Below are 27,874 nucleotides of genomic sequence, written 5' to 3' on the forward strand. Positions count from 1 at the left end.
AGGGCAGTTGACGTCTCTGCATTTAGTTGGAAAAAAAGACAGTACTATGCATACTGTCTTTTTTTCTAACTTAGTCATACTATATTATAGTATTTATAGGCGTTTATGTTGGGCGTTTGACATGAGCTCAGTCAGTTGGTCTCTTCATCTGCTAACATGAGAAAACCGGTTAACATTTTGTTTTTTGGAAAGAAACAAAACAAAACAAATAAAATGAGATTGAAAACAAACATATCTTGTATAACGTTAATCCAATAACCAGCCGTTAAAAGTTTTTTCTGTTTCTGTTACGGGCTTCTTTAACACGAATCCACGTGACATTGTCGGCGATACGTCATACCCGGAAGTGAAGCGGCGGTCATTGTTTTCATGTATATTCTGCTTTCAATGGAGGTGGATGATGTTTTTGGGTGGTACAGTAACGCCAGCTGAAATTTATGTAATGTCTCAGTGGTAAAAGAAGCAGTCCTGTTTCCTCCTGTTTACAGGAAACCACAGTAACCACCGCTGACTGTAAGTTAAAGAAACGCCATGAATTTGTAGTAAAATAGGTACACATTCTTGTCGCTAGTGTAATGTAGCATTGATCCAGTTTGCCTGGCGACCACAGATTATTTCGATCTCAGTTGGAGTCAGCCTTTACTTTTGCAAAAGGATACAAGACCAATTTACCTCCTAGACTGACCTAACAGCCATGTGACATGACCACGATGGCCTTTGGAGCAAGAACAGTCCTGCTCAACCTGAGGTACACACTCCAGAAAGCAGGCTACTTTACTAGAACCAGACTCATCCAGAGCTCCAGGACATCGCTTGTTAAAAGAGGGCAGATTTTAACCCAAATACCCAAGGTGACATTGTTATGTTGGGGCGCAGTCAATGTATCATCCTGTGCACCCAGATGCCAGGAAGCAACTCTTTCATCCCAAACCGCTGACAGGAAGTCTCTAGCGAAAGTCCAGGTGCACAAAGTTCTATTTTTTCTCCGGCTAAGCCTTCGTGCATTGGTGCTGCTCCTCAAATTTGGGCCCCTTCTCCTCCTCTCCCCCTTGGCTCTGGTGTCCGCTCGCTGGGCATCTCGCTGGCTGGATGCTCTGCTGTGGGTGACTGAAACATCTGGTCCCACTTTCATCAAGCTGGGGCAGTGGGCCAGCACCAGGCGGGACATCTTCTCTCAGGAGTTTTGTGAACGCTTCTCCAGGCTCCACGTAAAGGTGCGCCCTCACTCCTGGGCCCACACCAAGCAGTGTCTCAGGAGGGCTTTTGGCGAGGGCTGGAGGATGGTTTTAGTGATTGAGAGCAAAGAGCCAGTGGGTTCTGGATGTGTGGCCCAGGTGTACAGAGGATGGGCGAAGGCGGACCAGGTGGCAGATCCAGCCTTCCAGTCGCTGGTGGAAGAGATGGAGAAAGAAGACTTGTTGGAAGCCTGGGAGATCCCGGGTCTGGGAGGAGTGGCAAGCTCCCTGTGGCAGCTCTGGAGGGGGAGGAAGGAGGAGGAAGGCTATAAGGAGAGAAGTCCTGGAGAGGGGCAGCAGGTGGGGAGCAGTGCAGAGAAGGAGCGTCTAATGCCTGTGGCTATCAAGGTGAGTGTTAAAATTACAAAATAGCCTCACTAGAGTTAATTTTACTACCAGGTAGATCCTATAGATTCTGAATTATGTATTCATCAATTGTTTGTTTTAAGCATAGACTGTATGCAAAAAGGTTTTAAGCCTGTCAGCAGATGTTTATAAATTGTTCCTGGTGTCTTACAGGTGATCCACCCAGGCATCAGGATGCAGGTAGAAATGGACCTACTGCTGATGAAAGCGGGCAGTTGGCTCCTGCACTGCCTGCCCGGACTCAAGTGGCTCAGTCTGTGTGAGATAGTAGAGGAGTTTGAGAAGCTAATGACCAAACAGGTAGGAATATCCAAACTCCACATTTTAAATATTGCAGAATTTTCTAAAGTTATTTGACTTTGTGTTAACCCTATTTGTTAAATGTCACATATGAGCCGATTGGTCTTTTTGTGTTCAATAAAGACAGTGTTAAATTTATTAAACTTTAAATTGTTAAGCTTTATAGAAAAGAAGCTGGAAGAGTCTTATCATGTCAGTGATCCGACTGAATTTTTATTTTCAGATTGATCTCCGTTTTGAGGCCAGGAACATCGAGCGTTTCCGGGATAATTTTCGTGATGTGGATTATGTCAAGTTCCCAACTCCATTACGACCATTTGTCACCAGGACCATTTTAGTGGAAACTTTTGAAGTGAGTACAAAAGGATTTAAAATCTATGGAAAACACTGACTAATTTGCCCAATCCAAATCCCCACCATAAAGGAAAGGAAAAGAAGAATATCCTATTTACTTGCTGGCATTAAATGATACAGATATCACTGACAGGGCTTCAATTGCTAGGGAATTCAATAAATACTTTGTCAATGTTGGTCCGGGACTGGCAAGCGATATTGCAAAGACGGGTAGTCGAAAGTAAGAAGTTATTTGTCGAAGAAACAATATTTATCAGAGGGACCAATGAAAAAGAACTTACCAATATTGTAAAAAAAAATTGAAGAGTAAAAAGTCCACCGACTGCCATGATATTGATATGTGCACTGTCAAAAACATTATCGAATCCATAGCAAGACCTCTAACCCATATTTGCAATCAGTCCCTACAAACTGGTGTCTTTCCAGATAAAATTAAATAGCTAAAGTAATACCAATATATAAAACTGGAGACAAACTTATACTACACAACTACAGACCATTCTCATTGCTTCCACAGTTCTCCAAAATATTGGAAAAAATGTTCTTTATAAGGCTGGGTGATTTCACCGCCAAACATAATATTCTGTGTGAACAATATGGTTTCAGAGCTGACAGATCAGCTTCTTTTGCAATGATAGAATTTATAGAAAAAGTTACAAACGCAGGAAACAAAATGCAGTAGGAATATTTCTAGATCTCAAAAAAGCTATTGACACAAAGATCACAAATTATTGATTAAAAAACTACAAAGATATGGTATTAGAGGAATTGCACCGACATGGTTATCCAGTTACCTTGGAGAAGCTACTGGATACCATAGAAAAGGAAGTGGGGAAGATGAAGATTTGGTTTGATGAAAATAAACTAACACTGAATTTGAGTAAAACAAGATTTATAATATTTGGAAACCGATTAACCGACACAGAATATCAAAACATCATCATACGCTTACATGTAAACTTCTTTTTTCTTGTAGTTGCTCCTTCCATGTTTGTTTACCTTTTTTTAATGCTTCCGCTGGTAACCCTGTGTTTAACATGACGCTATGAACTGTGGGTAATTTCTTCAGGCAAAGTTTGCAGAGATGCAGAATTAAAGAAAGAGTGCATAAAGGGCTCAAAAAGTCTTCGAGAGAGCCCTCATGCACTTGACAATTTTACAGTGGGACAGCCCTAAGTCCTCACGGATTTACCGGGAGTGTGCCTCAAAGTCCGTGAGTGTAGAGACTGGGATTCAGCCAATGACTGAGTGATGAATCCAAATGTGCAGTACAAGCAAGTCACGCATGTCTGTGTATCAAACTCACACTTCTATAACTGTTGAACTATGAGGCCAACATTGCTCAGTTTATATTTTTGTTAAGGAGAGTCAGCCCATATCCAACTACCTGAGCTCCGAGATTCCTCAGGAGGTGAAGCAGAGGATAGCCAGGATGGGAGTGGACACGATGCTGAAGATGGTGAGATACATCCCCTGCTGGATATCAGTTGCGTCTGATTTAATGATTCCCATTAATATTACTTCATAACGTGTGTGAATGTCTTCTTGTCTGTTACTGCATGTGTTCATGTGTGTTCTGTGTTGATGAGAGAAATTGTGATTATGTTTATATGTTTGATTATATTTGTCTGGTACATTGTCTCCATCTATATGTCTGCGTTCCAGGTTTTTGTGGACAACTTTGTCCACGGGGATCTCCATCCCGGAAACATTCTGGTCCAGTGTTGGGAGCCGGTTCCTGGTTCCAGGGACAGTGCTGCAGGTATCTCAGGGGAGGCCTGTGGTAAGACCACACTCACTGACTTGTGGGACACAGTGGTGGTCAGCGTCAGGCCGGTCCCGTGTCCTCTTCAGCTGGTGCTGCTGGACGCCGGCATCGTAGCCCAGCTAAGTGATCGTGATCTTGCCAACTTCAAGGCCGTCTTCACAGCTGTGGTCCTGTGTCAGGTAACGACGGGAAGGGTACATAGATGAAGACTTCCAGTACTAGTTTCACTGAAATTGTACATAGGAGTTCACACAAAATGTAATTTTTTTTTAACTCATATCAATAGTATTTAATTTTTTTTATTATTTTTTTTTACAGTAAATGGTTGGGATTGCTTCAACATATGAACAAAAAAATTGTTTTGGACTAACTGTCACTGTGGTTTTCATTTCCTTTCTTCAGGGTGAGCGAGTGGCAGAGTTGATCCTGAATCACGCTCGGGCCAACGAGTGCCAAGACGTGCCGCAGTTTAAGAAGGAAATGGCCCAGCTGGTGGACCATGCCCTCACCAACACCCTCTCTTTGGGAAAGGTACAAACCCAGATGTGTGTTTTCTTATTGTGTCTGATTTGTGTTTCTGATGCAGGGCTGCGTGATGATGTGTAATAAATTGAATTTTGCCATCATTCTGTGATTGTTAATGTGATAATACACCATGGTCTGATATCCTTTCCTTCTGGTTTGTATTGTGTGCTCTATTTTGATTTAATAACTATTTGATTTTATTATTTTGTCTTAGCTTTCATGTTCTCATTGTGTACATGTAACTCAGCAGGAGGTATTTGACTATTCACAATGACTTACTGGCTGGTGAAAGTGACAGTGAAGAGTCACAGATTATTATTGGTGTGTTTTGTTGACAGTTTTTTGTTGATTTTACAGATCCAAGTTGGTGAATTGCTGTCCAAAGTCTTTGGTTTACTCATCAAACACAAGGTAGAATATCAGGTGGTTACATTCATGATGGTGAACAAACATGCATCTGGTTCAGAACACCACACTTAATCTTTAAGTGGTATTAAGACAGGTGACAACTCTGAATCACTGCTGTTGCTGTGGTCCTAATAAGGTTTTCTCAAGTATATAGCAGCACTTTTAAGTTTTAGTTTGAGGCAATTTAAGATTAAATCACTGCGCTCTTTGCTCCATGTTGCTCCTAGGGAGGTCTAGCTTACGAGGCTGCTGCTTTGTGGAGGCCACTGGTTAATGCTTTTTCAAAATGACAAAAACAGGAATAATTCAAGGTGAATCACAAGAAAACAAAAACTACAGGTGACCTTTAAACATATTTGAATCTTTTGTATATAGGACACAGTGTACTTGTAAGTAATGTAATGATAAACAGATTATACTGAACAGTCATTGTAATGGACCAAATAATGTTTTTTGCATCGGTTCCCCTCACTGATGAAGAGATTTGTCAGCTCTGTGGTGATATAACAATATGTCACTTCCTGTTTAAAAGGATAAAAGCTTATTAAAATCCAGCAAAAGCCACAGAAACAATCATGACATGATAACTCTGTTGCAGAAAGGTGGTTGCTGAGCTATTAGTCTCATAAAAAGTGCTTGTTTACGCCTAGTTTTGTATTAAACTTGAAGGTTTGACCGACCAACAGTATGATCTTAAATGGTGCCATGATGTGATTGCTTGCTGATGTTGATGTCACTGATTGTTGTTGAAGGTGAAGCTGGAAAGTAATTTCGCCTCCATCGTGTTTGCCATCATGGTGCTAGAGGGTCTGGGCAGGTCACTCGATCCGAACTTGGACATCCTGGAATTGGCCAAACCCCTGCTGCTAAAGAACTGTTCTTCACTGCTCTGACCCACACATACATAAACACAAGCACAGTGGGTCACACACAGAAAGGCACCTGTAAGTACACACACACAGCTACTAAGCCCTATATACTGTATACATCTATAGATTCGGTAGGCGTGTGTGTATACATTATGGGTTGTCTTCAAGCTTACAATGCAAGATTCCACTGTGGATAAGGAGATCACTCATCACTACATTTTACATTTTAGTAGTGCTGATTTAATAAATACCTCATTGAGTTTTACATTGGTGGAGTTACTGTTACTCTTAAATTGTATCATTTACTGTCTGTAGTACAAACATTTCGCCCACCGAAATCTACTTTTGTGCTAGTTTGTGCTTTACATGAGGCAACACTGGTTTTATTGAGTGCCAATGGGGTCAGACACATTGGCATCACAGACCATTTGTAGTGATTTAAGATCTAAAAGAAAATACTGTGAACATCCCTAGTTGATACTCAAAGCATATTGTTTACTTTTAAATGACTAATACTGAGCTCAGAATGTATTTTATCAGTCCATATTTTAGTGCAGCTTAGATAATGTTGTCTAATGGACCATGTTTGCTTTAGTGTGAATCATAACGTACTGTAACATTTGTTCTTAGACACTACATTGACGATGTGAAGACTTTGGCAATTTGTACTCACAACTGAGCCATGTCTTTTAACTTTCTGTTACAATGGTGGGAACACTTGTATGAATTATCAATTTCAATAAAAAAGAGAATCTATACTAGAGAATCTATTGTTGATCTTTTTCTTTTCTTTGTTGCCTCTAGTGACCAGTTGAAAGTTTTCTGACCCTTTTAATGAGGCTGACTGATACAGCTTCGAAGCAGACAATTCACTACATCAGGGGCACGGGATCCATTAATTTACAATTTTATTAAATCTGTCAATGAAAAACACAGACAAGAGACGTGTTTCTGTCAATGTCATCAGGAAGAACAGTCAGCATGGCTGAAAGAGTGAGATCAGGAGGTTTTGGTGCAAAAAAAACTCATCACATACCCTTTATTGCAAAACTGTTGATTTTTTTTCATCACCATCAAGAGCTCAGAAAGAGCAGCGCTGTTCAAGTAAGGTGGGAGGGGGAGAGGTGACAACTGTGTAAAAAAATCTTTCAATAATTAATAATAATGACAAAAGAAATAAAAACATCTCTAATAGACAAACACAATCACCTCAGTATAAGACGAGATTCTGTCACAGTCACAACAACCAGAGAAAAGTTGTTTTCTTTTTTCCTCTTTTTTTAATGAATTAAATAGTTTTTAAAAATATTTCACCATTTACTTATACTCATCTTTTTTCATTTATTGCGAAAAATAGGCAACTGGACTAATTGTGATGATGCAAGGTACTGTGTGTGTGTCTGCGTGTGTGTGTGTGTGTGTGTGACAGAGAAATAGAGATTAAGTGGAGAGATAAAGTGGAACGTCTTGGAGCATTGGCACTGAGAGCAGCAGCAATGTGTGGCAATGCAGTACTCTCATTCAGCCACCAGGTGGCACAGTTCAGTCTGAACATTCCTCCAGGGCCAGAGCTATGGCGGCCCTCCCTCCCCACCCACCAACCACCACTGTATCAGAGGAAGTCAGGTTTTGCCAACAGCCTCTGTTTTTTGGAATGATGCTTGTGTGTTTAAACTCTGTCCACGGTCGCTTATCTGCGTTGCAAGATCTCAGTTCTATGTACAAAGGTTTCAAATCCCTGAAGGACATCTACAAAGACAAGTGCAACCTCCATCCCATCACCATCCCCTTTCTGGAGAAGCTCAGGTTCCTCAAGGGTTCCTCTACAGAGAAAACAGGGGGGTGAGGTGGGATAGTACCAATCAGATCAGGTAAACGTGCCACAGTAGGACTCAACAGAATTGTTGGGAATAAAAGTCAGGACTGATGGCAGAGGACCAAGATTTAGGAATGTCAAAAGCTGGAGAAGAAGGGGTTATAACATCGTTACCTTCTTCAGAGGGGGCACCAAAATATCCTAACATAATTCTTTGTAACATAATGTCCAAAAGAGGTGATGTGACAGGAAAGAAACCAGCGAAATGCACCAATAAAATTACGTATACATCGTCCATTTGTCATATCCGTTCATGCTGATCTATCAGTCTCTCCATGCATTTCAAAAATAGACCAAGCATTCCTCCTGTGTGTTAAATTGATTGTATTTTTGTTTTTTTTGCTCATCCCGCACTTTTTCTGTCTGTCTGTCAGAGTGGCAACTGTCAGTGTGGTGCCCCCTGGAGGACTGGCTGCCCTCCAGTTTTCTGTGGTGGCCCCCAAGGTAGGAGCATGCAGCTCATGTGGGGGAAGGGGGATTTGTGGAAGAAATCAGGGTGTAAACGTTTAGTCTGGTGTGGGTGCTTCTTCCGTAGCACGGGGAGGGAGAGAAGGAGGGGCAACTGGGCTAGGAAGAGAGGAACAGGGGTCTATGCAGGGAGATCTAGAGCACAGACACATCCGCTCCTTCTTACTCAGAAAAACACCCACACTTGTCTGTCTTTGAGGCCTCAGGCTATGTAAAGGTCATGGCAGACGGAGCTCTGGGTTGTCAGCACTGCGCTGGGGCTTCTCATTCACTGTTCTTTCATGTCACCGAAGAGATCAGCAGCTGTCAGTGGCCCATGACTGGATCCAAACTAGTTAAAACTGAGAATTAGGAGGAGATTAGATGGAAGGGACTGGCTGACATCTTCCCAGCAAAAGAGAAGAAGAATCTCTTTCAGTCGGAGCCTGACTTCTCCCTTTTACGGTATGAGCAGCATCCATCTACAAATGATCTGATTCTTTTTGGTAGATGTTCTGAAAGACACAGTTATTATGCCATGTTATCTCCATACGCTTGTCTTTACATTCCTTTTGGGAAAAATAATTTGGGCTTGTGTGGGACTTAAGCCTATTCAGATAAGCATTTTATGGATGTGTAGGATAGGGCATGAAAGAAGTCTTTCTCATCTACTCCAACTCTGTCTCCAGCTTCTCTCCATGCTGTTGTTATACAGGCTGCCACCAGGGGGTGATGTTTGGGCTAACTGTTGGGGAGACGAGGGGAGGAAGGCATCTGATCAGAGATTGTGGCTACGAGTTGATCCAGGGGTGGTTGAGGCATTCGCCAGCCGAGGCCCTCTTCTCAGGCACCATCTCTAGCATGGGCAGAAGGAAGTGGGTGAAGTGGCCGGCGTCTTCATGCGCCCAGCCATACTTCTCCACCAGCACGTCAAACAGGGACCACGGCTTCAGCTTGGTGATGTGCCGCAGCTCACCTGCAAGGGGGTGATAAGGAGAAGAGTCAATGACAGCGAATGGGGAAGTGGGGAGAAAGTAGAGAAGCACAGTTTAAAGGGTTGGTTCACCCAAATTACATTAAAAAATATATTTTTTTTACTTAAAGAATATTTTCAACAAATCCCAAGAAAAAAACAGAACCAATGAATGGATCCTACTGACAAGTATTGTCCGTTTAGCCAAAGCCTGATATAGCTTATTGCTTTGTGCCATAGATATTCATTATTGTCCAAAAACTACTAAAAAACAATTAATGAGGCTCACCGTGATGCTGGCTGACAGTCATCATAATGAACATGGCCGCTGTGGTTCATTATGACCAAATTCCACATACACTGCTAGAAACCTACAATAGTCTAGTGGGCTGAAAATGGTCCCCAACAAATTAACTATTTACCCCTGTTTGAGTAACATTTTGCTAAAAACAGTGCCTAGCTGTTTTTAAAAAATTCATCAGTAGGAACAAATGGGTTTAGGGCTGAGTGCCACAGACAGGGTCGGAAAGTCAGAAAGTACTGACAGACAGACTAACAAATTGTTGGTTTTGTTTTGTTTTTCAGGGTATTTGTTGGAAAAAGAAAAATCTAGAATAAAACCAGCCTCAACATTTAACTCTAGTGATATCTAGGCATGCAGATAGTTTTAGTTTTACTATTCGCTATCCATTAGCTATCCATGAGATGTCTGCCTCCACCCAGTACAGTAAAGTTGAACAAAACTGAATCTATGCTGCTTCCAGCGTTCTTTTAATTTGAAGCTAGTAAGCTAGTATTGATACTAAATACATGACTTCTTCAGTAGTGTCTATACTTATACGAGGTATCGATACGGCAACCCCTAATCTAGAGTAACTGGGACATTGTTTTTTTTTTTTGAAAGTTGCTATCGAATGATCAAATGTCATTTTCAGTGCTTTGTGCATACAAACAAACAATTCATTAAAATATCTCAATATCCCTCCAAGACTATCTACACAGCTAGAGTAGTTAGAGTTTGGGGGGGTTATTTGAGTGAACTGACCCTTTAAACAGATGCCATATCAGCCCATGATTCTGCAGGCTCCAGCCAAACACTACAGCAGCTGATTTCACTGATTAGTTCACCCTCTCAGTTTGAACGTGTGTTAATCAGTGAGGTGCTGTGGATGGAGTGAAAACCTGTAGAGTCTTGTGGCAGTCATTTGGCAAGAGGTGGATAGAAAGAGAAGTGGCTATGAGATGGAAACGGACAAGGAGAGGAAGGTGTTCATTATTAAAGAGAGGAGGAAAATGATTGGCTGGGAGCACAAGACAGACAGAGAAGTTTGAGAGAATTATTAATGACCAAAGGTCCGGCTCAAACCATGGCTGCCATGGTAACCTCTCCTTCCTATACACTGATTTGACAGCACAAGATAGGGAGAATGAAAGACCGCAACGTAAACCTTTATAGCTTTTTATAATCTTTAGGTCTGCATCCTTGAGTTTGTTTATGTTTTTGTCCCAATCAATGTATTTACTTTCCCACGTTCAATACAGATCAGTGTGCATGAAGGAAACAAAGTAACAAGGCCACTCGATTGCACTGCACGGCCGAAGCATGGCAGTCTGGAGAAGCCCGGAGAGACAGAGCGAGAAAGTCGGACCTGATTAACAGAGCGCCAAGAGATAAAAGGGAGAACATTGAGACATCAAGTGCAGGCTCAGACCTCAGATAGAGACAACATCAAAGGCGGACTATTCAGGTCTCATGACACATTATGAAGAATATATGAGCAGAAAGGGAAGGAGATCGAGAGAAAGAAAAAAGAGAATAAGTAAAAGAGTGCAAGGGTTATCAGCTGTACCAAACACAGGTCCATACACTTACCAGGCTCAAAGATGAGCAGGATCAGTGAGGTCTATGACACACTTAAGGCCTTAGATGAACTTAAGTAAAGCTTTGCTCTTCTGTGTGTAGGCTGTGATTATGACTTTACTCTAGGGATTAATTACTTCTAGGTTTAATTGGTGGTTTTGGCTATTATGTCAGTAAGTCTATATTAAGATAATACATTTTCTGATGCTTCAGAAAAATTACTTTCATCTTTTGCCTCTTATTTTTGTGAATTTAATTGACCTTTTGGCTACAAACCAGTACCAGATTAAAACAATCACAACAAAGTATTTTAATGTAATTTAGTAGGGATGGGCGATAAAGATTAAATCAATATTACAATATTAAGAATAGTGTTCCAATCCCACAGCATGGAAATCCTAGGCAAATTATATTAAGGCAAAGGAAAGCAATGAACACTATACCACTGCTATATTTTACATCAGAAAAAAATTCTAAATGTCTAAAACAAAACCTTCAATAACTAATTTTGTTAAGTAAAAAAGTAAAGACTTCACCCTTGGCTGCGTGTGCTTTTATTTTAGTGTGTTTTTATTGACAAAAACTCTTGTTATTGCAGCACTTCCTTAAATTCAAGAAAAAAAATGTCTTACAGGATAAACCTTGGCCTGAAACTCAAATACAATGTGATCATAGCATCATGATACAAACCCAAAAAAAATCTATAAACTATAATAATGAATTATCGCCCCGCCGTACAATGTATTGTTCATTTTTGCTGTGATTGACAACTTACCTGAAACTATCTGAATGGGCTTAATTCAGAATACTGAGGCAGTACTACAAACTTTACTACACAAAAAACTTGATCTCAATCTCAAGACCTCTACGCAGTCCCTCATATACCACAGGCCTACCCTCCACCTAACCAACCGCTAACCACGGTGTCGTTTACCTTTCTTGGAGAAAAACTCTCGGCTGTACTTCCCGGCAGCGACCACTTTGCGTGGGACCTTCCCAAGGAGCTCCATGATCAGAGCGATGTGGTCTGCCCACCACCACATACATCACAGAGGGAACAGGCACGGTTCAGCATTACAGCATGCACACACACATCAACACGACTGGCTGTATGGGACTGACACACTGCTGCCTTGAGGTACTGGATGGACACGCTCAGATGAACTGCTACTAAAACAACAACCCTTCAAGTGGTGAGGATTTTAAGATTGTTCTCATTGTTTTCAGTCAGAGTTTCAATTAATACATCCAATTACACCGCAAATTAAACCCAACAACATAAGCTTTAAGTTTATACGGTGTTCCAACTGTCTGCTAGTGTCCATTTTTGTCTATTTCAGACATCATTGTGTCCCAGTCCCACCAGCTCTCTGGCCAGCGCTACCTCTTCGGTTGAAGAACTCCCGGGAATATTTTCCAGAGAGCGCAAAGTGCCTCGGAATACAGCCCAGCAGCTCTATGATGTGGGCTATGTGGTCTATGGAGGAGAGAGGGAGGTGGGAGGGAGGGAGAAGAGGGGGAAGGAAAAAGCGAGAAGGATGCCAAAAAAAGAAAAGAAAAAGAAAATGAGATGCAAAAGATAGAATGGGTAAAGACAAGGAAGGGAAAAATTAATTGAAAGAGAAGAGATGAAAGTGACACGTAGAAAAGATCACAGAAGGGTAAGGGAGGAATAAAAAGAGAGGGGAAAGGCAGGAAAAAAGAGACAGTCACAGATAGTAAAGGAGAAAAACCTGTGTTAGTGAGCTGTGCCTCCACCGCAGAGGTGATGGAATGAAATGATCAGCCATTGAATACAAGTGACTAAAAGTGCATTCAGGTTCAGAACTGCGTTGCATTCATAACTGGAACCTGAAGCTAGATTTTCAATTTGACCTCAGTGGCGATATAAAAAGGTAGCCTCTCTGTAAATCAGGGTGTCATGCTAAAACTGGCCTGTGCAAAACATGCAAAATGAGGTTGACAGGGTGTCACATGCACTAAGAAAAAAACCACAATGAGCTGGCAAGATCAAAGATCCGAGAAGATGAAGAAATCAAGGATTGAGGTGAGGATGAGGGTGCACAGTTTGAAAATGTGTTGTATTTTACAAGGCATACAGTAATACGAATGAGTAGGGTTAATAACTGGAGTCTACATGCAAATATTGTGAGTGTATTCTTTGATAGAGTAATGCTATCCAAATATAAATACACAAGTACAGGATACAGTAACAAGGTAATGTTGCTCTTTTACTTAAGTTACCAAGTGTTACCATTTTATAGTATCTTGGAAATCTGTTATGTGCTCAGTCTAGATGTTGAGCACTATGATAGGAGTTGTGTGAGCTTTCTGTGTATTTATAATATTTCAGGTTTAGGTATACAGTAGGATGAAGATGAGTGGAGGCATAGCAGCAGAATTAAAGGACAGGATTTACAGTTGACAGTGGAAAGGGGGATTTGGGGAGAGGGATGGCTATAGTTTAAACTAAGCTCATTTCAGGCCATCTTTAAAATCAATTTACACTACAGTTAGTATTTATCTAGTACATATTTTGTATATTTCCATTGTTCAGATGAATTGTTAGAAACAACAGACCCACTTTTGAAAATAAAGTTAGGTTCTCTGGAGCAATCTGTACTCAAGTGTCTGCAATTTTCACATGCTTTCTGTCATTTAACAACTAAAGAAAACATAATAACAAAAAGTGAAGTGAATGCATTTGAAGTTGTGACTGCACCACCGCATTTGCAGTGTTAGCGGTTAGCGCACAGTTAGCAGCAATGCATCTGAACAATGGAGAAATCTGTAAAGCACATTGAGGTTAAATAGTACACAACCACAATTTTACATATGTAAATACAATAAATCGGTTACAATTTGTAATTAGAAGAGTTCCTAAAACATTTAAGATACTTTGCATTTATATTTCTGTCATAACATCCCTCACTACTAGTTCTGTTTCTCTCTTCAAGTCAACATCTAGAATATACTGTAGATCAAGCTTGCAGTGTCAAGATACAGTATCTCCATACTCTCAAATGACAATGTAGATTTAAATACTCACCCTCATCACGGGAGTAGTCCTCTCCAGAGTGGGGCTCAAACAAGTAATCTCCAGTAGCCAGCTCAAAAGCCTGTAACAGACCAAATGGAGTACTGTTCTTGAGTCTTTACTGAGTGTTTATGTGTATATAATTTAAAAAGGAAGTATATACACTGTATGTAATGGACTGTATATAAGAATGTGTTCTCCTCACCATGCAGGCAGTACTCCAGATGTCTGCAGGAGTGCTGTAACCAGCTCCTATCAGGACTTCAATGGAACGGTACTGTCTTGTCTGGATGTCCTCTGTAAAGTGCTTGTGCTGTACAGAGGGAGAGGAGGGAAGAGAATTGATTACTTATTTTTTGCTATACAAATATACAGTACTATCGATCATCAGTAAACCAAAATCCCTTTTATTATTTCTTTTTAATTAAACAAGAAACAGAACAACACTGAACAATGATTTTGCCTAATTAAACTCCATTTACCTTTTATCTTTGAATATGTAACATTGTGCAAAAAAGTTGAAGCACAGGCTGGGAAAGATAAATCTTCCATCTTCTTCCCTACTCTCCTTTAAAATATATATGGACCTCAGAAACAGTGTGAGAGCCACAGTGACCAAATCTCAATCTCTAATAGTACTGTTATTACCATGTTTATGTTTTAGTTAATAACTCAGAATACATTAGTAGAGTAGTTATGTGCACAAAATCTCAGTGGGATAGGTGCTGGAGAAAGATCCCTTTAATTTTATTATTATCCAGTACTCTGCAAACGTTTTAGGTGTGGAAAAATGTTGTCAAATAAGAATGCTTTCAAAAATAGACATGTTAGTAGATTATATTTAATCTATCTTTAGAAACCTCACTGTTTCTGTTTCGGTTAATAATTGTTTTTCAACCTACATATTGAATTGGTGATCATTAGCACCTGTTTGGTATAATTGTTTAATCATACATCTGATGATATGCCTACAAAATCCCTGAGTTTTTGTACCTAGAAGAATTGATGCTGTTTTGAAGGCAAAGGATGGTCACACCAAATATTGACATGATTTAGATTTTTCATCTGTTCACTCTCTTTGCATTTTGTTAATTGATATATATAATTGGTCAGAATGTGAATAATAAAATTATAGACTTAGGATTACAGTGTACGGCCACTGCTTGGATTTGTAACTACCTTCAAAAAACTCCAGCAAACTCCAGCCAGATCCTCTGACACAGACAATGCCTCAATCCATATTAATAGATTTATGCAAACAAGACCTTTACAAACTACTAGAACCAAATTCTTCCTACTCCTTGGTAGAGTTTTCAATAAAAGACAACTTTACCCTTGTGCTGCTGCTTCCCTGTGACAAATCTATATTAACAGAAATCTGAAAATAAATCAGACTGACACCACAAGAGAAAGCCTTGGTCCAGATATACGTTATCCGGATATCCGCTGGCTACACTGGAAGCCTTGAAACATTAGCCTTTGCTCCCAGAGGCTAAATTGTCATCAGACGATAGCCGATGGGTTCCGAGGTTGCCCTGTGACCATCTGGTTGCAGCTCTCATCAGGTTTTTAAACATAGAGTAAAAAGGCTTCAACCTTCAATTCTGTTTCAAATAAAGTTATATCAAATCCCAGAAACTTTTCTTACCACCCAGCAGGCATTTCCAAGATCAGCGATTTTGACTCGAATAGACTCAGCATTGCGTGGGTCCAGTGGGTTGATCAGGAGATCTGCAGCTCTGGCCCTGACTGGGACGGGGAAGAATAGGGTTAACACAGACAGTGAGTAGAGATAAGAAGAGTTTACACACTCTAATGTATTAATAGACATTTATAATAAACCAGGGACTAGTCAGCTTTTTTAAACAAGAAATCCAAAGAAGAGAAGCTTAGTCCTGATGACCTTTTAGAGATTAAGACTTTATGTGGTGTTTGCACTTGCTAAGACAATTTTTGTTTAAAATCCTTTTTAAGTTTTGGAGATGTGACCTTAGAGCTTGAAAGTTAAGAGTCTGTGGGTGGATGAGTAATGGTGGTGCTGAGTCATTAATAATACCCAGAGGAGCTATCTGGACACTAAAACGTAATAATGAGCAACTGGATTATTTTACCAGGCAGCTATGGTGTATGAAATAGAAAATCAAAATACAGGGATTTTTATTCATTTTCTGCTGAGCCGTTGCCTCACCTAAGATCTAAATTAACTCTAATTATTATTATGCCTTTTTCCTTTTCTTTATCTATCCAAGTAAAATTATCATTTAAATGTACATTAAAATGTCCTTTTTAATAGACCTTGGCAAGAAGGAAGCATAAATATAGCAGCATTAAATAATTTGTTGATATAACATGAAAGAAAGCTGATTAATACAGATCAAAAGAATTGGCAGGCAGTATCCCCTCTACATAGTGGACTTATTGCATATCCATTCCATATTCTAAAACATATTTTTGCATATATTTTGTACATTTTATAGCATGGATTATGAAGCCCCATAGTGTAAATAAATAAAGACATTATGAAACAAATAATAAACTAAATACTGAATTGTGTAAAATGTATAAATAATTTATATTTCCATTTTTAAAATGAGGAAAATCCATTAGCTTTAAATGTTTGTTTAATGAATTTTTACTTAATCATAGATACTTTCCTATAAAATAAATGTTTCAAGTGCTTTTAAGTGACATATATAAAATAAAATGTGACATTACATAAAAGTGTAACAGGAAAAATGCCATTAAGAAATAAAAACTGACTTTCGATGAGGGGCAATTTGAGATAAAATATCTGTAATGAAATAAAAACGTACTCCAACAAAACTCTTATTAGAGTAATTATGAATACATTATTGCACAACTTATTGGTTTTTATATATTTAACACAATATATTCATGAGATAATTTACTTCTTATCCCATGACTACTGAGAATTGTCAATCCTAATTGTCCAACAACAAGCAAAAAAAAATGTGTGATATTTGTGTGAATCTGGACATAATAACTCTAGGGGGAGGAAGGAGGACAGGACATGAATAATTTGCCTGCTTTCAAGGGACACAACAAGGAGAGACAGGGGTAAGGAGGGAAGTCCCAAGAGGAAATCTGATCGAAACTGCACAGACAATGAAGAGATGTAGAGAAGTCACAGTTAAGGTAAGAGTGAGCGAGTGAGGCAGAGGCAGCAAGGGCTGCTAATGGCTGATGCTAAGCTGTATTGCTTAAAAACTGGAAGCTGGACTGTATTGCTTCATGTATACTGTAGCTTGGACAGCATTGTTTGATGGATGGCGAGGAGCTAAACCGCATTGCTGGCTTAAGTTTATGAAGGAGCAGCTGAAGAAATATGAAGAGTTGGAATCACAATCATAAGGATTAAAGGATGCTAAATATAGTGTATGCAATGAAATGTGTTAAAATTAGAGTTTTAGAGTGAGGATTTAAAAGAGAAGGAAGTTGAGGTGTCTTAGTTGGAATAACGGTAACAGCTGAGGTCTAAGCCCTATAAGCATTGCAATGAGCTGTTGTTTGTGTGTGTGGGTCTGTGTGTCTATCACCACATTTCTGTGTTTTATTGTAATCACTAACACCTGTGTTCCTCTGCCTTGAAGCCCTCTGTGAGATACAGTATGTGGCAGCAGTTTCACAGAAATGTCACTTAAACATTCATGCATGCATCTTATCGATACTCCTTATCAGTTCAGTTCTTTATCAGTACTAAAAAATATTATGTATAAAAACAGAATCAATTCAGAACGGGGTTAGAATTGAATATTTTAAATATAACTAAATGTTGTGTAAATGTTTACAACAGAAGTCACTATATAAGAAATATAACTGTTAGTGCAGAATTATTTCCTGAGTGTATACATGTATATGGATTTGAATAACTGGATCTGTTTTGTTTTATTTTATTTGTTTTATGTTACCCTATTGTAATATAAATTGAGTTATCTGATATGTTCTATGTGTGTAGCAGGAAGGGACTACAAACTTTAATTTCATAGCACAATCTTGTGTTGTATAATGATAAGTAAATTACTTTGATCCTTGATATAAAGTCAGTAATATCGCACTGAAAACAAATCTAAAATGTCAATAAAATAAATCACGTTCCTGACATTAAAATACTGAGTGAAGTTTATAAAGAATGAAGACCACAGACATCAGTCAGTGTCAGTCCTTCCTCCTGTCCTTTTATTATAATTATCCAAACACTTTGGGGCTCCGTAATGAATTTCTTAAGTTTGTAAATCAGTAATTATGTGGGAATATAATCACTGAGTGTAAATTAATGGATATACAGTAACCACGTCTTACCTTTGGGTGTGTCTCCCGTGCTTGAGGACGAAACAGTGCGACTGCGGTCAGCGGTGGGGCTGTTGGGCGACGGGCCTGCTCCAATGTCTGCCGTTCCAACAGAAATGGGGTTTCCCGGCACAGGATCCAGGGGCAACTCTGGGAAGAGGGGCATCGTGCCCCGATGGCGGTCATTGGAGCCGTTGGTCAGCCCCGGCTCACCGAGCTCGCCGTTATACATCTCATAGCCAGAGCTGAGAGAGTGGTCCCTGTCGGTGTAGCTGAGCTCGGACTCCACCAGGGGGCAGAGGAGAGGCTCAGGAGTGGGTGAGGGGGGCGGAGGAGTCCCGGGATTTGGTTTCAGTCCCTCAGATCCCAACACAACATGACCGTTGGTTTTGGCCGAATTGCTTTTGTTGTTGTGAGGTTTGATAGGGGGGGTGTTCTCCGTGACTAGGTCCGCGGTCGTGTCTTCATCCTCATCTTCCTCATCCTCCTCATCCTCATCCTCCTCATCCTCCCCCTCCTGCTCCTTTGACTCCTCTTCCTCTACCACTGCCTCCTCCTCAGTTTTGATCTCACTCTTTGGCTCCTCTGTCTCATTCTCCTCTCTTTCAGTCTCTTTCTCCTCCTCCTCCTCCTCCTCCTCCTCCTCCTCCTCTTCCTCCTCCTCCTCCTCTTCCTCCTCCTCTTCCTCTTCTTCTTCTTCCTCCTCTACCTTCTCCTCCGCCTCCTCTTCCTCATTTTCATCCTCTGCCCCTTTTAATCCGTCTTCTTCCGCCCCCTCCTCGTCCTCTACCCCTGCCGGTGTTGGATTCCCATTACCTTCTTCTGTGGTGGGGGGAACAGGGGCATCTTTTTCAGTGATAGGCGTAGGCTCCTCCTCTTCCACCTCCTCACCGGGGTCGTCGTCAGTGGTGTGGGGTGCCTTGCTCTGTTCCTGGGGAGGCGCTGCACCTAGCGTGGCAAGAGGAGAGGCCAGGTAAGAGAGGAAGTGGGTGGGAAGGAGATATAAGCACAATCAAAGACAGTGTAGGCAGTGAGAAAAACAGCATGAAAAGAGAATAAAGACTGAAGAGAAGGAGGCAAAAGACAGAATACCAGCATGAAAGAGATAGAAGGTGGAGGAGGGAGACGGTGAAAGACTGTGTTTCGGGGTTTTTTTGTGAATCAACCTAGCCTCCCATACACAGTGGGACTAGCGTGGGCAGAGTGGTTGGAGCCAATCCACCTCCTATTCATTCACAGACAAACTGCAAAAACCTGCGTACACACACGTACACACTCACTCATGCTGCAGATCAAAGCCACTCCTTTGCTTTAAAAATATCACCTTTCTTGTTGTAGAAGACTTGAATATAGTAAAAAAAATACAAGCTAATATGTTTCTCACTTTTCCTTCAAAGTGCATTTCATTTCAAGAAAGAAAGGATTGCATGTCATACTGTTTAAATTAATAATGAATGCCTCAGTGTCACGTATGTTAAATTAACTAAAAATATACTGGTGATAGGATTCAACATTCAATATGAGTTTTTTGAAGCTGACACCAATAAAATTATTTTTCATACTGAACCTTCCAACAGAGAATATTTAATTTTTATCTGATAATCAGACTGACTGATTTGTCTCAGTTAAAATGAGACAAAATGCCAATTAAGTTCAGTTCTGCAAAAACAAATCAGAGATGCAGGCGATGATTCAGAGATCTGAAACCAGGCTGTGAGGAGGCAATGTGGCAAATTCACTGCAGTAAAGCAGTAATCAACAAGCCATAGACCTCTTAAAGTGACTTCCTCCCAACTAGACTAGAGATCATATATTGACTAACTGAAATGTCAGTATCACAACTGTATCCTTGACAGAATGGAAAACATTCTGAGGCAGGAATTATTTAGTTAATTTATTTATTTATTTAATTTATTAGTTATTTAGAACAAAAACTAACTTACAGTGATAAAAAGCATTAAAATCTTCTACCCTACTGTAGAAAAGGTCAGTCGGTCATCACATACATGTTGCGCAGCCAAACAAATAGCATAACTTATCTTTAAATTATAGTAAAGATCCTGAAGTGACAAGCCAGGTATTGGAAACGTATAAATGTATGAATGTATATAATATTAATAAGACAGTTACTGTAAAAAAGAACAAGACATCTTCTGTTTGTCATTATGATACAGACATAGAAATGCCTTTTGTCTATCTCATTATTTAGTAATGCTCTGTGATATATATGAAACATTACTGAAAAATGAAAAAAAAACAGTGGAGCTTAAAAATTAATTAAGGTGATCATCTGGTTGGAGTTAAGTGAGGTTAAGGGATTTCTAAAAACACTCAGTACTAGAGTAGTATTGATCATTTATGTACATATGTGCCAGTGGTTTTACAGTATTTCATTAATCTACAGGAGGTGGTTATGCGCCAAGACATGCAGCATTGCACCAGCAAGAAGAATACTGAATTTATAATATAAAATGCATTGAATGCATTTCATTATACACTGCAACGCCAATGTTTAACACAGAATGTAAACATAACATTTGTTTGTTTACAAGAAAGGGCACCTTTAACCAGTAGACCACTAGCACTGCCCTAAAATACATATTTAATAATTATCAATTTATCATTTTAATAAAGTAATATATCTGTTTAACCCTCTGCAGAACTCACATGTATGATTAGTCAATCTGATGGGCCTCTCTCCTCCCTCTTCCTCCTCATCTTCCCCATCCTCCTCCTCATCATCATCCTCGTCACTCTCTCCCAGCGCCATGCTGGGGCCCAGCTGCTGTGGCAGTGGTGAAGGCGGGTTGTGTTCATGCGACCCTTTCTCTCCCCCTTCTTTGGCTCTTTCCTCCCTCCTCTCAGCCTCTCTCTCCAGGGCTTCGATCTCCAGCATCCGCCTCTCCAGCAGCTCTGCCTGCCGCTTCTGTTTCTTCTTCAGCTTCTTCTTCTTGTTCTTAGAGATCTTCCCCACCTGGAGAAAAAAAAAAAACAGGACAGGAGAGGAAGAGTCAGAGGTGGGGAGGCAAAACACGTATGAAAAGGAGATATTCAAGGAATTAATCATTCTGAAACGTATTTGAATATATGTGTGTGTGTAAGCAGGTGAGTTGTGATATATACTTCCACTGTACATTAATAATAAATATATGTTCATTTTAAATAGAGAATATCATCGCTTTCCAATGAAAACCATGTATGTCAAAATATCGTGATTTTGAATGTTTTAGCTAAACCGAGGTGTTCATTCATGGGTTTAAAATTTTCCTACTTCTTAAAGGCCCTGACAACATTTTTTCTCAATCAGCTTCATACCCTAAGTGATAGGGACATACTGTACATGGTTATTTTAAAAGAGATTTCTGTTTTTGTTTGTACTCTTCTCGCTGGTCTGAAGTGCGCGGGACTCAATTGGAAAAAGGTGCGGCCACATTCTTCTGTGCACCAATCAGCATTCATCAACATTTGAATCCAAGTCTGCTGAGAGGTGGTGAGTTGTTTGCTCATGTTGCCAGGCTGTCAGTCAATCCCTGAGGAAGTCTTTTTTCTGAGCTTAATGATGATTGTTGCTTATTTTGTCAGAAATATTCAATGTTTTAAAGAAATACTTCAGATTTGAAATGAGGTTATTAGGGGCTATAAGCTAAAATAAACCATATAAAGCCGCATTGCATTATACAAAAAATCCTTTGTCACAAAACTGAAAACAGGGCTATTTGTTTTAGTTTATGAAAAGTTGGGAAATACATGGTTTTCACAGGACAGCAACAGTATGTAACGAAATCGCTTATTTTCATCAGATTTATCTGATGAGGACAAGCAAAGAAACATAATTCTAATTTTACTGCAACTAGTAAATCTGAATATTCCAGCAACCCTATTCATTGAAGATTCATTAAACAAACATCTTTGCTAATGTAGAGTGGTAAGGGTTTTGAAAGCAGTTTAAAAAACTGCTAATAAGACATTTTGAGAGTTACCTACAAATACTGTGGTGCACTCAGTACCCTCACTGTATCTCTAGCTATCCTAAAGGTGTCACCAAACTGTGTGAATATTGTATGCACCTTGTTTTTGACTTTATGTGTGTTTATGTTTGTGTGTGTGTGCATTCCTCTTATTTCATACTCACATCTGTTGTACTCACCGGTTTGAGCTGGGGGGCTGTGCTAACTGACAGAAAGAAAAACAACACGAATCAGAGCCTTCAAAGTATCATCAACATCATTCGCCACACGGCCGAGTTCTCACTGCTTTCAATATTCTACTTGTCTGGAAAAGAGTTCATTAGGTTTTGTACATGTTCCTTTTATAGACTTGATACATAAAGAATCTGTAGGTGAAGTGAGAGATTTGCGAACAAATGAAGAAAAATATCTCTCACACTCCCCCAGTCTTATTCACTTGTCCCAGATCCATAATATTAAAGGTTTATTCTTCTAATGCCTGAGAATGTAGCTCCTATATAGGACAGTATTCTCTCTCCTGAATCACACAATCACAATTTGCATAATGAATCTCTCGAGTTAAAGTAGAGTGATACTTACTATATACATATAAATATTCTTAGGTTAAGTCCTGCCCATTTCCAAACATACTTGCAAATTAAATATGATAAATTTTTTGTATTTTCCATAAGTAATCTCTTAATGTGCGCACTCAACAGACAAAGTTGTGCACAAAACATTCATTGTAGGATTGACTGATTTTTGTGTCACCTACTGAGGGTTTCCAGCTTAGCTTAGTGGTGCGCTATGGCATCCTTGAGCAAGACACTTAACCCTAGTTGCTCCAGAGACGTGTGCGACCTCTGACATACTTAGCAATTGTAAGTCGCTTTGGATAAAAGCGTCAGCTAAATAAATAAACGTAGTGTAGTAGGTTAGCAATATATCAAACAGCATTTTTTGTACACCAACAAATATTGCTAAATAAATGTACTAAACACAAACAATCCAAAGAATAATGCTATTTATGTCCTGTGTAGTTTCAGTCTAGCAGAAACAGAAGTAAGCAAAAGGTAGAAATAAAAGACACGTTGCTATATAGAACGTCTGCATTTGCTAATAAAACAATTTGTTTCTTGTCTCTTCAGTCACCACCAAGCCCTCCTGTTTTGACAGTTCATGGTTTTGTGCCTGACTTTAATTGTGTAGAAATGTAAGCAGTATATCCATCGGCTGATGCAATTGACAGCTCATGGGAGGTTCAGCAGGAGGACAGGGTTCATGTCGAGTTTGTTAAGACTGTTCTTTCCAAACTACATTTTTTTCAGTGGAGAAACTTGGTGACAAGAGATGAAAAAGCAAGAAATGTCTCCGTGTGATACAAAAAGGCAAGAAACTGAGGAGGCTTCTCTGTGAATTATTCTACTTTACTGAGCACCTCAATATTAAACATGATCATTTAGAGAAAAAAATGATTATATTATTGACGATTCATGATTAATTTGCATTTCCTATGAATGCCAATTTCATATCGGGAAATACTACTACCTGTATTGTAAGATTCCCATTTTATCTAAAGCCACACATCTTGCATAAATAAAATAACTAAACCAACACACTTTACTGCATGCTGGGATTTTGTGGAGCTATGCTGCTGTCAAAGTTAGATATGGCTTATGGGATAATAATAATAATTAAGAAATAGTTCATTACCTTTATTGGCTTTCTTGCTGAGATTTAGATAAGAAGATCGACCACTCTCATACCTGTCCACTAAATGTGAAGTTACAGCCAGCAGTCGATTAGCATTTAGACTGGAAACAAGGGGAAACAGCAAGCCTGCATCTGTCTGAAGCTGGGCTCCAGACTACGACTATTTAGTTACATTCTACAACCATTTTTGGAGACAGTGCTACTAAGTAAGTAGGAAGGAAGGTAACTTTATTTGTATAGCACTTTAAACAGATGGGAGTCACATAGTGCTTTACAGCAGGATTAACATTCACAGAACAATAAACGAGAGCACCAATGCTACTAGTAGTAAATTTGCCTTCAGTCCTGCAAAGCTGACTAAATCTGCCAAACGGCACCTGTAAAGCTCACTAATTTACATGTTATATTAAGTGTAAAAATGATATGTTGTGGTTTTGCTTTGGGTTATGTGCTAGACTATTTCTTGGCCAGGCACAGCAACTTCCTTCTGTCTGATCATTAGCCAGGCGAGCTGTCTTTGTGCTAAGCTAAGCTAACCAGTTGCTGACTGTATTCAATAGACAGATATTCATGAAGTAATCATTACCTAATGATTCACTAATATAGGATCTCCCAGTCTGTTCTCAGGTAATTCATCATTATCTACTATATAGAGTAGTTCTCCATTAGGAATTATTAGGAAAGCACTTATTAACGATTCATCAGTAATCAAGTCGTTCCTGACTAGTTCCTCACTCGGTTCTTCATTAACTAATCAATTTGTTTAGGAGTTACTCATTAACTAATGGTTCACCAGCAGTTAGTTCCTCATTTGTTTCTTATTTGTTCTGTGGTAATTATTCAACATGTGTCCCTTTTTGTAAAGAGGTACCAAGCAAACATCCCAAAATGCTGAACTCCTTTAAAACACACAGAGTGTCTACCTGCTGATCCAGACGGTGGGGGGGCTCCAGCTTTCTGCCATTCAGTTGCCTCCATGGCCATACGCCTAACAAAGGCGTCATCTACACACATCAGGATGTTCTCTGGCTTGATATCCGTGTGGATGATTTTACATTTGGTATGGAGGTAGTCCAGACCCTGCAGGACCTTCAAACACATTTAGATAAATAGACACAGATTTTATTACTGAAGAACATGCTCACACTTTTTGTTTAGGCGTGTAAACACTTATATAGACAAGGCCTCTTTCCCTGTTTAGTTCTCCTTCTCTACCTCTCTCCGTTTCATTCCTTCTCTTTCTCAGAGCCAAGTTAGCCATTCTTCTAATGCTTGTCATTTAATGTCTCTGAATGCAGATAGAAGAGGTTGTTGATGTTTTTGTTTCCCCCATTTCTCTCATTTGTTTCTGTCCAGAGGCTTTGAGATTGAAGCCCGGAACAGTCTCATTTAATTTCTACTCATCTTCGGCCTTGGCTTTTGAGAGGCGGGAGGCGGCTGAAATGCCTCAACAACTTCACATGAAATGCACAATAGTATGCAGTGTATTAGTAGGCCTAAGTATTGGGTTTGAATTTTGTTATCTGTCTGTCTCTTTCTCTTTATATATTATATTTCTTCACCCACTTTTTTCCTCTCAGTCATTCTTTTACAGTTCATTCCTTGCAAGCAGCATTTGGACATTGACACTGAAAAAGTTGCATTTTCTCATGACTACAATACGCATGCATGTTTTATGATACGCAAGTCTACTTTTTGTCTAATGTCCCTAAGTATTACTGCTTCACAGCATAAGAAGAATACTACCAATGGAGTAGGTGTAGCTGGTCAACATAAAAAGATCAACATAATTATAGTAATGTCAGATGACTTCTCATATTGCTTCCCGCGTTTTATATTGTTATTATTTTAGAAAAGAAGTAGTCGATAAGCGTGTCTTTGTCCAGAACAGCCTCTAACATGCTTGCCCTGACAGAAACAGTAACATCAATGAAGTTGAAGTTGACGATTTACACTATACTAAATGACATATCTAAGTTACTGTATGTTTCATGGGGAGAAAACACTTTTCCTTTCATACCTTTCACAAATATTTTTAGATGTTAATATGCACAGGAAGTACTTCAAATTAAAATGTTATTACTGTAGTTTTATGAACTCCATGTTGGAAATATTTACAAAATAGTTTGACATGACATGGTTGACTACGTGCAATGATTAAATCTGAGTGAAGTGTGTCAAAATGTTTCACCTTGTTTGACCTGTAATATTTCCACTCCCTGTAATTTTATAAATGCTGTATTGCAGTGGTCAGATGCATAATTTGTTCGAATGTGGTTTGTGTGTGTGTGTGTGTGTGTGTGTGTGTGTGTGTGTGTGTGTGTGTGTGTGTGTGTGTGTGTACTTACCTGTCTGATAATGCTCTTGACACATGGCAGCGGCAGACCTTGGTAGTTGGATTTAATAATCCACTTCAGCAGGTGGTGACCTAGCACCTCAAACACCATACACACATCTGGGATGGAAAGTCAAGGACTCACATTATCATATCTGTGTCACTCACACACGCTCATACACACACACACACACACACACTTCTGATGGGGATACGTATGCCGTTGACTCCAGATATCTTGAAGTCATCTATCAGCTGAACCACCATGTCCTTGTTGGGGTCACCCGGATCGCTCTCTCGCACCTGGAAAAAAAAGAGGCCAATGAGATGAAGCAAACATGACAGGAAGAAGGAACAGACAATGGTAGGATAAAGTAAGGATTAAAAAAATAATGTTTAAGGAAAAATATCAGGAAAATAGGGAAGGGAAAAGAAAGACTGATGAAAAAAGGAAGAATGAGGGAATGGGATGACTGAAGGAGAATGAGAAAGGTAGAAGAGGGAGAGGAGAAGAGCGGGAATGAGGAAGAGGAAGCAGGGAAGGAAGAGGACAAGGTAGATGGGTGTGGGAGATAAATATGCTGAAAAATTTATTCAAAGATGACTGTCCTCTGGACCCACCATGCAAGATAAATGAGTGTGTGTATCTTTAGTGTTTCTTGTTAACAGAGACACAGAGTGGGGGAGAAGCAAGGTAGAGGTAGGAAAGAAGGAAGGAAACAGGAGGATAGGGGTATTAAGGGAAAGAGGGAGAAGGATGGAAAATGTAAGTGCAAGGGTTGATAAAAGGAAGGACGGAATAAAGAAAGGGAAGGCAGAATGAAAAAAGAAACAAACAAAAAATGAATAACAAAAGATGAAAAGAAAAAGATTAACAGTTAAATGTCAAACTAATCAGATTCTCACACATCGCAGCAGTTTGATCTCATCCAGGGCCGTCTCTGTGTAATGCTGGGCACTCTTCACCACCTTCATCGCCACAAAGTTCTTCACTCTGTAATGACATACACACAAACACAGATACTGTCATTTCATTTTATACTGACTCACACACCAATGGATTGTTAAAGCCCGTAATGGTGATTAATGTGTCCACATCAAAGATGAGAAAATAATAATTACCACCTGAGCTGATATTATAAAATGTCCCTCACCGTGCTTTTGTTACACCGTTGCTCAGCTATCGTTCACACAGCCGTTGGAAATGTGGCATTTTACAACATAGAAAATACACAATTGACACTAGTGGTAGAAGTCAACACATTAACACATCCATCTCTTAACTACATTACTAAAAGTTCTAAAATCCCGTTCTTTAACTATAACTTTACTAAAATGGCTTTCAGTCTAATTCCTCTTTTAACAATTTAGACCCAGCAGACCATTTCTTTGACAAACATATATTCTCTATAAGTATATACCCTTGCTTGTTTCCCTCAGTCTTTGTCCGGTCATTGCAGTGTTTTTGTTGTGTGAAGAGGCTCTGTCTGTTTTTGGATATCTGCTGGAAACTTTGTCAGCCTGTATTTTGGATTTGTGTTCTCCCTTTGCC

At 39.6% G+C, this 27,874-nt stretch overlaps 2 protein-coding genes across 6 annotated transcripts; one reads left to right on the forward strand and one right to left on the reverse strand.

Moving 5' to 3' along the window:
- The first annotated feature begins 338 nt into the window (after positions 1-338).
- On the forward strand, positions 339-6,591 carry adck2 (aarF domain containing kinase 2). Of its 3 annotated transcripts, none has more exons than XM_046038334.1 (9): positions 339-1,583; positions 1,755-1,901; positions 2,125-2,253; positions 3,619-3,714; positions 3,921-4,202; positions 4,426-4,554; positions 4,906-4,959; positions 5,184-5,295; positions 5,709-5,841. In XM_046038334.1, the coding sequence occupies exons 1-8, from the start codon at positions 702-704 to the stop codon at positions 5,244-5,246; spliced, it is 1,782 nt and encodes a 593-aa protein (XP_045894290.1). In that variant the 5' UTR covers positions 339-701; the 3' UTR covers positions 5,247-5,295; positions 5,709-5,841. The 3 variants fall into 3 exon arrangements, with proteins under 3 accessions (XP_045894290.1, XP_045894291.1, XP_045894289.1); XM_046038335.1 differs by having other exon boundaries at positions 5,184-5,267; XM_046038333.1 differs by lacking the exon at positions 5,184-5,295 and having other exon boundaries at positions 5,709-6,591.
- Positions 6,592-6,716: 125 nt separating this feature from the next.
- Positions 6,717-27,316, reverse strand: srpk2 (SRSF protein kinase 2). Of its 3 annotated transcripts, none has more exons than XM_046038332.1 (12): positions 27,229-27,316; positions 26,538-26,625; positions 26,336-26,442; positions 24,911-25,076; positions 22,475-22,500; positions 20,995-21,301; positions 18,340-19,275; positions 15,668-15,768; positions 14,225-14,332; positions 14,032-14,101; positions 11,917-12,009; positions 6,717-9,124 (listed from the first exon to the last, which is right to left on the reverse strand). In XM_046038332.1, the coding sequence occupies exons 1-12, from the start codon at positions 27,295-27,297 to the stop codon at positions 8,940-8,942; spliced, it is 2,256 nt and encodes a 751-aa protein (XP_045894288.1). In that variant the 5' UTR covers positions 27,298-27,316; the 3' UTR covers positions 6,717-8,939. The 3 variants fall into 3 exon arrangements, with proteins under 3 accessions (XP_045894288.1, XP_045894287.1, XP_045894286.1); XM_046038331.1 differs by having other exon boundaries at positions 18,340-19,269; positions 22,460-22,500; XM_046038330.1 differs by having other exon boundaries at positions 22,460-22,500.
- Between the last annotated feature and the right edge of the window lie 558 nt (positions 27,317-27,874).

The sequence above is a fragment of the Micropterus dolomieu genome, linkage group LG22 (assembly GCF_021292245.1).
Source record: "Micropterus dolomieu isolate WLL.071019.BEF.003 ecotype Adirondacks linkage group LG22, ASM2129224v1, whole genome shotgun sequence".
Classification (NCBI taxonomy): domain Eukaryota; kingdom Metazoa; phylum Chordata; class Actinopteri; order Centrarchiformes; family Centrarchidae; genus Micropterus; species Micropterus dolomieu.